Raw genomic sequence first — 14,727 nt, 5'->3', positions numbered from 1 at the left:
TGTAAAATAGGATGCTTAAGTACTTCTGCTTCACAACTTGCTGGAGCTCAGCACAAAACTGGGCTTAGCATCCACCTGATTGTTGTAAACCATCTGTGTTCAATGTATTTAATAAGTGACTTTGTTCCTAAAGCTTGAGGGCTCACTTGAACAAGAGAAGAAAGTGAGGATGGATCTAGAAAGGGCAAAACGCAAACTGGAAGGGGATTTGAAGCTGACCCAAGAGAGTGTCATGGACTTGGAGAACGATAAGCTGCAGATGGAAGAAAAGCTAAAAAAGTAAGAGGCTGGTTGTGTTGTATGAAATAAAGCAGCACAGTTACCACTGTCATTTCAGAGCCTTCAGGTGTGTCATCCTGCTCTGATGGTGGCTAAAACAAAACTCCATGAGGAGAGTGTGTAGCCAAGGAGGGAGGGAAAATCACTCTTACTTGTGCATCATGGTATATCATCTGAAACATTAGAATTCATTACAATTTCCAGCATTTAAAAAAAAAAAAAAGAAAGTTATTTATGTTTTTAATTGCTTAGAGGAGAAAGCTGAAGAAAGTTTCTAAAAAGTTGTTCATCCTGATTAGCTATGACAGTACTGTGGAAAGACCTGACTCTGTTAAATATGTTTTTCAATAATGTTACTTTTGTGCAACACAAAGAACCAGAAATATAATTGCACAAATGGATGCAGAGTCTTGACTTGGAAACCGCTGCTCAGAGGAAGATGTGTTTTCATGCAAATAGCAATACATGAGGATTGCTTTCATTTTTAGATATGGTAGAAGTTTTATTGAGCAGAAAAAGCCCAATTTGAAGCTACAGGGAAAATTGTCACAGTAGGATTTTCCTTTCTGTGGCAGGAAAGAATTTGAAATGAGCCAGCTGAATTCCAAGATAGAAGATGAACAAGCCATAGTGATGCAACTGCAGAAGAAGATCAAGGAGCTTCAGGTCAGCTTGCTTCTTTCTCATATATCTTAGGATGAGTTTCTGAAGGGCTTTGCAGAGACTTTTTGTGGCTAGCTGCAGCTAAGCTTTGAGATCCAAAATGGTGCAACACCAAAGCTTCTGGGACTGATCCCTTTTGCTCTCAGGATGCTCCGTCTATAGTGGTTCCTTCCCAGCAGCAGGACACATGACAACAGAATGCTAGCGGCTTCAGGCAAGACAGAAAGGCTCTGGTGTTTTGTTTTAAGCAAATAATATTGTTCCCAACCATGGAACTGAGAGTGGATGCTGGGAAGGAGTTCAGGAGTGATAAGCATGGTTTTGAAATTTTAAGGAAGGGCTCAAATACACAGGAAATTTTCAACAGAAATGAACAGGCCAAAGAAGTCAGCATAGTCTAAACAAAATGTCATAACCCAAAATATCAGCTCTGCTTTTTTGTGAATAAACAACATTTGCATAACTTGGACATGAAGTGTAGATTGGTCAAAACAATTGTTTCATAAAAAAAGACTGCTCCCAATGAATATTCATTGTTCATTCAATTCTACATACTTCTGTATTTGAAATCCTATCTTAACACTCCCAGAGAGAGAAGTTACTTCAGTCACAGAGCTCTTACAATGGGAACAAAGAGTCCCTCCCCTTCAATGACAATTTGTTGCTGCTGCTCCTACTATCAAGTAACTTCTCTCATGTACTTCAACTGAATGTCAAGTACATGAGTATAAGGTCAATGTACTTGTCCTAAACGGCTGGAACTCATGCTTGTAGAGCAAGCTACTGTAAGAAAGATGTGACTCCTCATTCTTACTGTAGCTCATGATGTGATTTATTAACACAAATGGGCAAGTCGCTGTGCTTCCACCTGTGTTGTAAAGTGTGGGCTGGCAGAGGGTTTAAGAATTTGTAAGGTGCTTCAAGGTATTCCAATTGCAGTCACCATGAAGGTGACACAAAGGTGCTCATGTCTCTTTGGTAGGCTCGTATAGAAGAACTAGAAGAGGAGTTGGAAGCAGAAAGAGCTGCTCGAGCCAAGGTGGAAAAGCAGAGATCAGATTTGGCCCGAGAGCTGGAGGAATTAAGTGAGCGACTTGAGGAGGCTGGGGGAGCTACAGCTGCCCAGCTGGAGATGAACAAGAAACGTGAGGCAGAGTTCCTGAAGCTGCGGCGGGACCTCGAGGAGGCCACACTGCACTACGAAGCCACAGCTGCCACACTGAGGAAGAAGCATGCAGACAGTGTGGCTGAGATGGGGGAGCAACTGGACAACCTGCAGCGGGTCAAGCAGAAACTGGAAAAGGAGAAAAGCGAGCTGAAGATGGAAGTAGATGATCTGTCATCCAACATGGAGCAGATGGTCAAGGGAAAAGTAAGGGTCCTGAGGCTTCCCAAACCCCCAAAAGTCACAGGCAGTTAAGGCTGGTCTGAAGGTTTCCCAGGACACCTGGTAGGGCTGGAGTGTTTTAGAAGAAGGTGTCTTGCAAACTGAGGGTGCTTATGTGCACAGTCCCCCCTTCCCCAGCTGGTGGAATAACCCTTCTTACATGGAGATGGGACAGCAAATAAGATGGCCTGTCTAAAACACATAGTGCATCCCCAGCCATAGGCATATTGTTCATCCTTATCTCAGAGGACAAAACTGTGTCACTTAAATGATGCTTCCCCAGGCTGGAGGTGACTGGGGTGATGCCATCCAAGGCTGAATATCTCCCATCCTAAGCAGAGTCCGCTCAGATCCTGCCGTTGGTTCACAGTTTTGACCCATATTAGCAAGGAGTGCAAAGCAAAGGCTTGCATGACCATCATGTATTTTTATTTCCTATGGATGAATTGTGGATTTTGTTTCCTGAGTAGATAATCTTGGTAGCTTTCAGAGCACTCTGAAGAGTGCTTTCAGTGTGAGTGAAGAAAATAAATTTCAGTATTCTGAGAGTTAGAAAGCTGTCATCAAACTCAATTTATTATAAATGGCAATTGAAAGCAGAATCAGTACAGCAATTTTCATTGGAGGTGATTTTCCCATCTAGCAATTACAAGGAGGCTATGCCTGAACTTCATAGGCATGTGATTGCTTTTGAAGTTCTCGCAGAATCTTTTTACACTGGTTCTTCCATTTGGAATGCAAGTCAGGGAAAACAAATGCAGAAGGTGGTCTGGGACTGCAGACACAGGGCTACCATTCCCGGTTCTACTGCTGTGGTACTTGTTTCTTTGCTATCTGCCATTTCTCTGAAAGGCAAACAAACAAAAAAAAAAGCATTCATTTGGAAGGCTACAGCTTCCAAACGGCTGCCTGGAGGCTACAGCTTTGTTTGTCTTTTCTCCTGATTCCCTAGGCGAATGCAGAGAAGCTTTGCCGCACTTATGAAGACCATCTGAATGAGACAAAAACAAAACTGGAGGAAATGACCCGCCTCATGAATGACCTTACTACTCAGAAGACAAAACTCCAGAGTGAGAATGGTATGTGCATGTTCAGCCCAGACTGTGTTTTAGCACTGCACTGGTGAGGTGTGTTGTGCAATGGCATCTGCTCTGAAGGTGGTTGGATTAGGATTGCTGAATGGAGCCGTAGCTTTGTGTCTTTTGACATTCCTATCTTAAATATTTTTATAACTTTGGTAGGAGGACCTTGCCCTGGACTGGCTGTTGAAACAAACCTATAACCATATTTACCAGCATACTGTGATACCATCTCATGAGCTGAAATGGGTGTGCTGGCTAGGTACCCAGTTTTGGGAACAAGGACATGTACATCTATCTTGCAATGCTAGAGGGAAGATGAAGGGGTTGACATGCTGCTGCTGCCTGTGTGAATACCATCTTCCTCAGTCTGACCATGGGCATTGCACTCACATCTGACCAAAAATACCACATATCCTCTAAGTCATTGCTATCTTTTTAGCCAGAGTAATACTCTTTAATCTCTGGATCCTCATCAGATACCACTGTCTTGTATATTTTCAAAGACATTTTTTAATCTCCTGCATGTTTTCTTGTTAGTTCTATGTACTCCTGTAAGGCTGCAGTTTCCACCCTGCAGTGACTCCCTTCTTGTGATCAACGAAATTTTCCATATGTATCCCTCTGTTCTGTATGCTGGTTGGTCTGAGGTTCTCAGGGTACTTTGCAGCCCTCTGAAAAGAAGTCTGTGGAAAAGCAACGTAAAGTAGCGAAGAAAAATCTAAATAAAACCAGCTACGACTGCACGTGAACATAAACATCAGTCTAGTCCAATCCATGAGCTGAACTAAAATTAACAACCAAACAAAAAAACAACAAAAGCATAAGGAAAACTATCTTGGTGAAATATCTGATGGTTACAACTTTGGAAGAAGCTTCACAGAAGTTCAGCCCCAATCACTGTTAGTCTGTTAGTTCTTCTCCTCAGCAGAATTGGACAGGTGGGAGTTTTATGTTGTCCGGGACTTTGTCATTTCATCATCTTATGTTTTTTTTCTGGTTAAATCCTGTGGCAGGTGAATTTATAAGACAACTTGAAGAGAAGGAGTCACTGATAAGTCAGCTGTCCCGGGGGAAAACATCGTTTACACAACAGATTGAAGAACTTAGGAGACAGCTAGAAGAGGAAACCAAGGTAATGCTCTGACTGTGTCCCACTCATGGTGATGGAATGGGGAAAACTATTCATGTTCATTTGTAGCCTGGATAAAAGCTGAAATGAGACACAGAAGTGAGAATGCTTCCTGGTAATTGTACGGATATAAGTTCCTGCCCCTGATTGAGGCAAGCCACAAGAGAAGAGTTTGAGAAAATAATCAGCATCCATAATTGTTAAATAAAAATTACCCAGTAGGATAGCCAAAATCTCAGCTCTTGCATCTTAAAAGTTTGGATGCTTCTCCAAAAGTGTTAGATTATCGTCAGTCTTGATAGCTTCCTCAGCATGACAGCAGTGAGGAATGACTTCAAACACTTCTTACCTCACTTGACCTGGACTGTCAAGGCCAGAGGCAAAAAGAAAAAAAGGCTGAAATCTCCATTTGAATTTCTAGGAGCTGTTTGTTGGTATGTTGCTGTAAGTAACCCTGCAATGCTGTAACCTTTCTATCCCTGCAGTCCAAAAATGCCCTGGCTCACGCTCTACAAGCAGCCAGGCACGACTGTGATCTTTTGCGGGAGCAGTATGAGGAGGAGCAAGAAGCCAAGGCAGAGCTGCAGCGGGCTCTCTCCAAGGGAAATGCAGAAGTGGCACAGTGGAGAACAAAGTATGAGACTGATGCCATTCAGAGAACTGAGGAGCTAGAAGATGCCAAGTAAGTAGGTTACCTGGGCTTCATTGTGCCTTTGGCTGGCAGGACTGTGCTCCCTGGAACTTGTTATAGCACTAAGGAAATAGGGCGATCTGGTTGGGAAAATCCCTCTGACTCATTGCTGTCATTTGTGGCTGTCCTTCTTCTGTTCTTTGCATTGCTTGAGCAGGTCAATGTTTCTGTTGAGTCTTTGTCCATGGGGTAGTGGATGTGGACACTAGGGTTTATTTAAGAACTAATAAGATTAGATTACCCGACTTGGTTATCTCACACACTCACTTGCTTTGCCCTGGGCCAGTGCTGTGTTCCCTCAATCTGGACTTCCCTTGCCAGCAGGGAGATGATGGCTGCCCTGGGAAGGTAGGGCAGAAAGTCATGTTGGCTCATGCTGAGCAGCTGCTCCCAGTTACCAGTCTGAAGCATTATTGGGCAAGGTCTCTGAGCATCTCCAGTATCTGCCTCTGCACATCTCTGATCTGCAGGATCTTCCCCCACTTCTAGTATATTTTCTTCATCTAGTATCTTCACATTCTTCTTTCTGGGCCCTCCCTTGTTTCCAGGACCTCTTCTTGCCAGGACCCCCAGCCCTCTGTGTTCCAAATCTAAATAATCTATGAACAAAAACCCAAGGTGTGACCAGCCTCCTAATGGTGGTTCTGTCTCATCCATCTTAATTGGAGGAACATGACATTTTCATTTAGATCAGGTCTTATCAAAATTTACAACCAGCCCATACTGGTTACAGCTAGCAAGTAGCAAGCTGGACAGTTCAGAAGTTCAATACCAAATCACACATACACACACATGAACAAAATTACCTGACACATGTAAACATCCATAATTTAAGATGTTTTTTGCATGTCATAGTCTCTTCTCTCTAGAGACTTGATTTCCCCCTCCATTCCCCTTGCCACCCCCGATTTTCCCTTTCAAAAATGATTTATTGAGATACTGCATTGGTGTCCGTTTTTCTGGATAACATGGCAGCAGTGGCATTCGGTCATTTCGCTGTCTCTTCCCACCTGCTAGGAAGAAGCTTGCCGCTCGCCTGCAAGAAGCCGAGGAAGCAATTGAGGCAGCCAATGCCAAGTGCTCTTCTCTGGAAAAGACAAAGCACAGGCTGCAGAATGAGCTGGAAGATATGATGATTGACCTGGAGAAGGCCAACTCAGCAGCTGCCTCTCTGGACAAGAAGCAACGTGGGTTTGACAAGATCATCAATGACTGGAAGCAGAAGTATGAAGAGTCACAGGCTGAGCTGGAGGCTTCCCAGAAGGAAGCCCGTGGCCTCAGCACTGAGCTCTTCAAGCTGAAGAATGCCTACGAGGAGACACTGGACCATCTGGAGACGCTGAAAAGGGAAAACAAGAACCTCCAAGGTAGGCTTCATTCAGGCCCTGTGACAGCCACACCAGTAGACAGCTGGAGGGATGCAGGTGCCCTGTAGCAGCTGTGGGGAAAGGTGTTTGTCTCATCCTTGAGACTAGCTTTCCTATGTGTTTGGAGACACTGACTGATGCTGGTAATGAAGGTTTTGAACATAGAAATTGGTACGGCCAGAGGAAAGCAGGCTTCCCTTTGCTCACCTGTGAATGAAGCTCACCGGCAGAGGTGCCAGTCTCAGAGGAGGAACAAGATGACAGAGGTGCAGCAGATGAAGCCTAGACAGCTCTCAAAGCAGAGCACAGTGTTGCTACCCTGGAGATCACAGATAAGAACTAAACCACTATAACCACATCAAAAGTGTTTACAAGAAAGTCTCTGCCTTCAAGTCAGTTGAGTAATAAAAGTTGCTGTAATTGAAAGACAGCACTTGTGCACAGATAAGCCCTTGAGGTAGCAGTTTGAGGCACGGGTCCTGTATTCACACTCCATGAACTGCAGTATGTTCAGGACACTCTGATCACTAAATCCACCCATCCTTTTTTTTTTGTTTCAGAGGAGATTTGTGATCTGACCAATCAGATTAGTGAAGGAAACAAGAGCCTCCATGAAATAGAAAAAATCAAGAAACAGGTTGAACAAGAGAAGTCAGAAGTTCAGCTGGCTCTGGAAGAAGCAGAGGTAAGGAAATGAAATTCAAAGGAAGAGGAAAGAGTGTCTTTATCATGATCCTTCCTTTTTTATCCTCTCAGCAACACAGCCAATGTGTTGATTGTTAGCAAGTGCAACCTCTGCACCCAGCTCCTCTGGCCTTGCTGGCCAGTGTTTTCAAGAGTGACTTACGACTTTTGGAGCTCTAAAATCATCAGTGGAGGCCCTTTCAAAGGAGGTGCATTGTAGGTTTTGTTTTTTTTGTTGTTGATTTTCTTTTTCCCCCTTCAAAAAGCTCATAAATCTTCTCCTGACCTCCTGAAAATCCAGTCCTTGCTCACTTTGGTATCGAATATTTCAGTCTTTCAGGAAACAGGAACTACTGAGAATTACGGTCTTATACTATTTTATCAGATATTTCTAGTGTCTAGTTTCCAACAGCAAATTCCCCATTTCCACAAAACTCCTGATGACTTTAAATTTTATAAGGTCTCAGATGTTGTGTTGGATACTGCAGCCTGCTTAAAAAAAAATAGCAGCAGTCTCAGAAACCAAATGAAAACAGGCCGTTTAGAAAATCTTTGACTCCCAATAGGAGCTTGGTAAAGACATTTAGGATCACTGCATTAATTTCTACAGTGACAAGTATGCATGTACCCAAGAGGGATCCCTCATCCCAGTTTCCAGAAACAAACCAACAATATGGAACAAGGCAACTGGAAATTCTGCTTATTCACTTAAAGGGGTCGGTTGTCAGGTTTTTTTTTGAAAGTTTGGTGCATTGCAGAGCTAAGAAGGGGTGTAAGTGTTGCTGAAGCAACACAGCACATAGAAAGGGATTCTATGATTCTTTTGAATTGTACTCTAAATAATATCTGCTAAAACTAATATCACCCAGTGACAGGGATCCATTAATACCTTAAATGCTGTGCAACTTCTTTTGTCTGTTACAGGATGCTTTATACTTTGCAGGGATTTCACAGCCAAACAAACAGGTGTCATGATCAGAGCAGAGGAAAGAGCCTGCCTTTCTTCCACAGCTCTGAGATGTGGAGAGTGATTATATGCTCTGTCAATAAACTTCTCTTGCTAGAAAGAATACATCAGTTCTTGAGGGATCTAAGGGGCACACTTTACTTTCCTGAACTGTGTGGAATGGCTTCCTAAAGCTCAGTGACAGTAGGAACTAACAAAAGTAAAGTGATGATGTATCTTATTTTAATTGTGAAAGAAATGGTTTAATGCAGATTTTCTCCCTTCCTTGTGAATTGGGTCTCTGGCATTCACCACTGGTGACGCTGTACTCCTGCATGCTGTTCCTGTTAGTACGTTGTGGCTCTTTGGCGTGAAGTGTGCGTTCAACTGACCTGTAGCTGCTGCATGATGGCCAGAGATTAGCAAAGATTTTGTACAGCTTTGTCTTCAGAATCTCCATTCTGTTTCCATCATCTCTCATAAGAAGAGAGATGTTCATTCACTATGAGCTGTTGTCAGCTTAGTTCTTGACTTCCATATGAGAGAAATGTAAAAACAAAGACATAGCAACAAATCTCTCTTGCTTCACAGAGTTGTCTTCATGTTAATTGGAAATAGCGGACAGAGTATTTTTGCATTTTGTCATACAAAGCTGGTATCTGTTATATTTCTTTCATTTAAGTCATACTGCCTAACAAGACTCTATAAATGAGAGGCTTTCAGCACTTCATGATTTGGAGAGATCTTTGTGAGCTGGAGGATGTGTGGACCCCTTCACCCTCCCAACAACAATCTTGCTTTAGCTTTTGCCTATCCCTTACAAGCCCATGGATTTCCAGAGGGTGTCTGTACAGGGGTTTAGAGCAGGGAACATCTGTTGATATCAAGACCATGCAGGCAGGGCCTAAGGTATTTTTTTGTGAGCTGTGGACTGCTTGACAACTTGTCCTCTGAGGAGCTTGCTGCTCAGTTTTCCAGCTGCCAACATGCATTAGAAGGCAAATAAATGCATTGTTTTGCCACGTAAGCTGCTCATGTCCTTGCCTAGAGGGAGAGGCAGGGAGGAAACAGTGCTATTGGAAAAAAAGAAGAAAAGTGTGAAGGGATCATCTTTGTGCAGCAGTTTGTGATTTGAAAAAAAAAAAAAAATATAGCAACTCCTGGCCTGCAAGCTCTTGGTGCTTTCTATTTCAGGGAGCTTTGGAGCATGAAGAAAGCAAGACCCTTCGTTTTCAGCTTGAACTTTCTCAGCTTAAAGCAGAGTTTGAAAGGAAACTGACAGAAAAGGAAGAAGAAATGGAAAATATAAGGTACTGTGCAGGAAGCAGCATATTTTTTAAGGGGAAAATCTCAAAAGACCAGAAATATTCTCAACCAGTAAGCCAGTTAAATGCACCACAGGTAGTTGGTGCAGCAGGTACTGCCCATACCAGAAACCAAGACAGCTAAAGGGTAGTCCTACCACATTGCCATTTCTAAGTTCAAATATTCCTTTCAGTTCCAACTCTGCCAGCATGCACATAAGCCCATCATACATAGCAGCAGTAACACAACTGACAGGCACAACCAAAGTCGCAGCAGACCAAGGGCCACTAAGTCTGTATGTTTACAGTACAGAGACAAGTAGGTCTAGAGAGCTGCCTTCTCCTAATCCCCTAGAATGGCTGCTTCCCAAGAGGAACCACAGATGAAATCATCAGTACTACCTCAGTGGTGCTCAAACCGATGTTATCTGAAGGCAATCTTTACCTCTTCATTTAGTTAATTTATGCAGTTATAGCTACACTGATTGTGGGAGGAGGTGCAGAGCTTGCTGTTATGTGTACACTATTTGGGTAAGGAGTAAGATTTGCAGAAGTACAGAAAGTATGAATATAAAAGGAGAGGACCTTGCAGGTGAAAGGGATAAAAGGGAAAAATGGAAAGCAATTAGATGACAGGAGGATGATGTCTTTTCTGCCTCCCCTCCCACCCAGCACAAATGCTAGTCTGAAGAGTTACACTCTTAAAATTATGCTACACTGGCGCAGATTTTCAGCAATGAGGTCCTTCAGAAAATTCTTACCTTGAATTGTTTGGTGTTGCAGTGCTATTAATCCAAGAATCACGTCATTGTTTGTTGGTAGGCTAAAGGGTAGAGAAGGGGAAGTGCAAGACCTTGGCCAGCATAGATACAAGGACTGATACGTTAATTTTGTCCAAAGCAAGAATGTTTCAGCCCTTTCAGATACCATCTTCTGAAGTCCTGCAGATGTTTGGATTACAGAGATCTCAGGACAAGCTACCCTAATCAATGCCTTCTTTCTTAGCTTCGTTATGAGTGTTTTGCTGCTGAGTTGTTCAGCAGACATGCTGTGTTGTTCCCTAGGAGTCTAGGGCAGAGTTCAGTATCTCGCTGAAGCAACAAAGCCCTCAAGGTTTTCCTTGTTGAGTCGGTGGTTTCCCAAAACTGCAATACTTTCAGCAAAACTTGGCCAGCAGTGAGATAAATATTTCCCTGCGTGAGTCATATTCTGTGCTTGGAGTTATCTTCTGGTTGTAAGAGAGCAAAATGTTCATCATAGGACTTAACTGTTCTAGAGTCAAGAAAATTAAGCACCTGTCTGTATAGGTTTTGCAACCTTTAAATTAACACTAAGCTGCCTTTCACAGGGAGACCAGGCTGTTAATTAGAGTGGACTTAATCTCTTCTACCTTTAGATGTCCATAACACAGATTTCTATTCCTGAATTTTTCCCCTTATAATTGAGCATAAGAAATGTGCTTCAACATCTACTTTAAGACATAGTAAACTGTAGCATATATATGGCATTTACTATTAAAAGTCCTTAGAGTAATTAGCTTAGAATGTAGCTGCCTACCTTCTATTTGATTAATCCCCTCCACTAATGCCTTCATAAAAAGGCTGAGATGTAAAAAATTCCAGTAAATGATTCAGTAAATATATTGGTGAGTGACTGCTAAGCTTGAAGTGTTTCTTGTTAGGCTCAAACTTGAACTTGCTTGAGGTTACAAGAGATCCGAGAGAACTCCTTGCTCCAATATTGCTAAAGGAAACCAGGGAGAAGGATGCTGCAGGTGCTTACAGATCAGGAGTTAGCTGAGGGTGGGAAGCACATCAGCCAGTTAGAGGCTGCACTAGAAACCTGTGCTATGTATGTTATTCAGAAATATACTTCTATTTCTGGAAATAAGACACTTTCAGAAAGTGAAGTGCCATTGCATGTAGTTCTACACTCCTGTGCAGAGAGGAAAATTATTCCATTCTCCCTTCATGTCCTTTTCAGGAGAAATCAGCAACGCGCCATAGATTCACTGCAGTCCACCCTTGATTCTGAAGCGCGGAGCAGAAATGAGGCCATCAGGCTCAAGAAGAAGATGGAAGGGGACCTCAACGAGATGGAAATCCAGCTCAGCCATGCTAACAGGCATGCTGCAGAAGCAACAAAGTCAGCACGTGTCTTGCAGACACAAATAAAGGTACTGTGAGAGCTGCCAGTCCCGAGCACCCCATGGTAGGTGCGTGCTGGGTTTCATTAGCACAGAGCAAAACAGCAATGGTGATGCTAATTAAGAGAGAAGCTACTCCCAAGGATGTGCAGGGAAAGCCCTTAGTCATCACAACTGGTCTAAGAGAATACTGAAACGTGGATTTTTTCCAAGACTTGCATACAAGCTGGATGAGATCCAGTCATAAGAACCTTGCTGGCAACAGCCTCCTAGAGGGGCAGAAAGCCAAGGCATGAGGAACTGAAAATCTACTATTTTCTTGCGAGCTTCCAAGTCCTTTAAAAGTGGAGAGTGAGTCAGTTGGTTGCGGTACAGGGAGTGTGTGTATATTCAGCTTTGTTGTTTGCTTCAGTATTTGTAATAGCTTAAAAAAAAAAAAGTGCTTTGCTAAGACACCTCTTAGGTCATTGCCTCTCACATGCCTAAGAAGCTAGTTCTGCTTTGGGCAGAACTGCAGGCTCTGACAGATTTGAACACACAGGTTTTTCCCTTGTTGCACCACATACCACAAAACTATTCAGCTTACAGTGTGGAGGAAGCCTTTCTCCAATAAACACTGAAATTCTTGAGGTGGGCTCCATGCAGCCTCTGCAATCTGGGGGGCGGGGGAGGGTGTCCTCTTATGTAAGCACAGCTGCTTGAAAAGGAGTTGCACTGGTAAAAAACCAAACATCTGTTTTGTTATAGGAGCTTCAGGTGCAGCTGGATGACTCGGGACACGTGAATGAAGACCTGAAGGAGCAGCTGGCGGTCTCAGACAGGAGAAACAATCTTCTCCAGTCAGAGCTGGATGAGCTGAGGGCTTTGCTGGACCAGACTGAACGGGCAAGGAAGCTGGCAGAGCATGAACTGCTGGAAGCCACTGAACGTGTGAACCTTCTTCACACTCAGGTTGGTTTTTTTCCATGCTCTCTCCCTCACTGGGTTAAATTGAGCCTTCTCTGTTAAGCACTGACAGTGTTCGTCCGTAGCTTTCATAAGTCAGACACACCTTGCCCTCCTTTAAGGGAGAAAATGAGGAGAGAAAGTAAAGTCACTCTGTAGATAGGCCACCTCACTCCCTTCCAGTTAGCTGGAACTGATGATTCAGCCAACTGATTTAAACAGTTTCCAGAAAAAGCAATGATGGAAGATAACAAGGATAATATTTTTTTTCCTTCTTCCGTGCTGTAAAACCAGTTTCCTGCTTTAGTTAAACCATAACTGGGATGGTGAGACATTTATTTGGATAAGCAACGCAGGTGCTGGTTTTGTGCAGGGTGCTGATATTACTCAGCAACGAAAACTGTGGAGGCTGGGTTCTAACAATAGTTGTATTGTGCAGGGCAGGAAACTACACCACAGCAAAGTGCTCTCTGCCGCATCAGAGGTCTTCATTAAGATAGGCCTTTGGACTTTGTCACGATGGACACTGCAGTTCTTACAGGGCCATGGAGGGGCATGCCCTGACTCGCCAGCATTTCTGCTGCAAAATCAAAGCTTCTCTTCACCAAATAATGGTCAGAAATAAACAAAAACGTGTTACAGGCTGGCAATGTTTTGCAATGTTTCCTCCAGCCCAGTGATGACATGAGGCTTCTGTTCTAATCGTCTCATTGACTGATTATGAATCATTAGTTTTCCAAAATGAACTGCCTTATTCATTCTGCTATTTCAGCCTATTGCTTATTATTTTATTTGAATCAAAATCTGAATATTTACAGCTTTTAGAGTATTTTTAATATTTCCTCAGTTTGAAGCTACATATGCTAGTCACGCCCAGCCCTCACCATGTACCTGGCTCTCCTTTCCCAGATACTGCTCTGTGTAATCCAGGAGTTGCAAAAATCAGTAAGCCTTGGTGTGCTACGATATTTAGAGGAGTTATGTCTCTAATCATCACTTTTCCTCCTTTTCCACCGTTCCTTTGGGAAAAACTTAATAAAAGAACACAAGCCTGATCAATCAAAAGAAGAAGCTGGAGGGTGACATTTCCCAGATGCAGAATGAAGTGGAGGAATCGATCCAGGAGTGCCGGAACGCAGAGGAAAAAGCCAAGAAAGCAATCACAGATGTAAGTAGGCTGGTTCCTTGCTCACATCTTTTCAGTATCGCGATGTCTTAGGACAGCCAAGGGAGTATTTCCCAGGTCACCATTTCTGTGCTTGTTACAAAGCTCATATGTCCAAAGTGCTTCACAGTTATCTGCAGGGAACTGATGAAACTACAAAATAGAACAGGCTAGAGGTAGAAAGAGAGGAAGGACTTTTTCCTGATGTTCAGGTTTTGGTTTGGGTTGTTTTGCTGGGGTTTTTTTTTTTGCCCCAAGAATGTTGATCCTCAAAGTCTCAGGTCATGTTGCCTTTGAATCTGGTAAACCATACACCTGCATAGGCTAAATCAGTTCAGACTGAACTGGTGCTAACTGGTCTTGTGGTGTACATAGAATCCGATGTGAGAAACAAAATTACTGAATTCCAAACAGGGTACCCTAGAACTAGTGTCTACTGCAAAAACATGAGATCTAAGACCCCAGGAGGAGAGACAGAGTGCATTCTTCCTCTAGGGAAGATGTAATTTGGGGAGGTATAGTTTCATTTCCCACAGACCTAGAGAAAACAATGTCTTCAGGGTTCAGCTGATGTATCACATGAGACCATCAGATAAAGTAAAAGCTAAAACTGGAGGTTTCTGTGAGCTATGTGTCTGGAGTGCCTGGACAAAGCTATTCCTGTACCATGGTCTTCACTGCTTCTCAGCATTAGCACTGCCTGCCAGAGAGAAGACGCTGATTGTCCTTGATTCAGCTCCAGCCTGGATTGCAATGAATGCTGTCTTCTGATGACTGCTCAGTGATGGATACAAAATCTGCAAATGGCTCTTGGTGGCAGGCACAAATATCAAAGCAGGAATGAGCTAACTGGCACCCTTGTTACCTGTCTTACAGAACAGCCAGGGACTGTTTAAGATGTTGAGACTGAGGTTTCTATCCCAGCACGGACTGCAGAAA

General features: G+C 43.2%; 2 protein-coding genes across 2 annotated transcripts in view; one reads left to right on the top strand and one right to left on the bottom strand.

Annotated features, from left to right (window-relative positions):
- HHLA2 (HHLA2 member of B7 family) overlaps positions 1 to 14,727 on the bottom strand; it is a 75,945-nt gene that overhangs the window by 43,294 nt on the left and 17,924 nt on the right. The gene's annotated exons all lie outside the window — the stretch shown is intronic.
- MYH15 (myosin heavy chain 15) overlaps positions 1 to 14,727 on the top strand; it is a 46,125-nt gene that overhangs the window by 26,910 nt on the left and 4,488 nt on the right. Inside the window, exons 26-37 of the mRNA XM_086762649.1 lie at positions 134 to 279; positions 855 to 945; positions 1,925 to 2,314; positions 3,282 to 3,408; positions 4,425 to 4,543; positions 5,026 to 5,222; positions 6,249 to 6,598; positions 7,159 to 7,283; positions 9,423 to 9,538; positions 11,516 to 11,708; positions 12,426 to 12,629; positions 13,666 to 13,791. Of these exons, the coding sequence (XP_086618775.1) occupies positions 134 to 279; positions 855 to 945; positions 1,925 to 2,314; positions 3,282 to 3,408; positions 4,425 to 4,543; positions 5,026 to 5,222; positions 6,249 to 6,598; positions 7,159 to 7,283; positions 9,423 to 9,538; positions 11,516 to 11,708; positions 12,426 to 12,629; positions 13,666 to 13,791 (2,184 nt within the window). The remainder of the gene's footprint in view (positions 1 to 133; positions 280 to 854; positions 946 to 1,924; positions 2,315 to 3,281; positions 3,409 to 4,424; positions 4,544 to 5,025; positions 5,223 to 6,248; positions 6,599 to 7,158; positions 7,284 to 9,422; positions 9,539 to 11,515; positions 11,709 to 12,425; positions 12,630 to 13,665; positions 13,792 to 14,727) is intronic.

The sequence above is a fragment of the Chlamydotis macqueenii genome, chromosome 1 (assembly GCF_036417535.1).
Source record: "Chlamydotis macqueenii isolate bChlMac1 chromosome 1, bChlMac1.mat, whole genome shotgun sequence".
In the NCBI taxonomy this organism is placed as follows: Eukaryota; Metazoa; Chordata; class Aves; order Otidiformes; family Otididae; genus Chlamydotis; species Chlamydotis macqueenii.
Note: the sequence above shows the minus strand (reverse complement) of the source record. Positions and strands in the feature narration are given on the sequence as shown.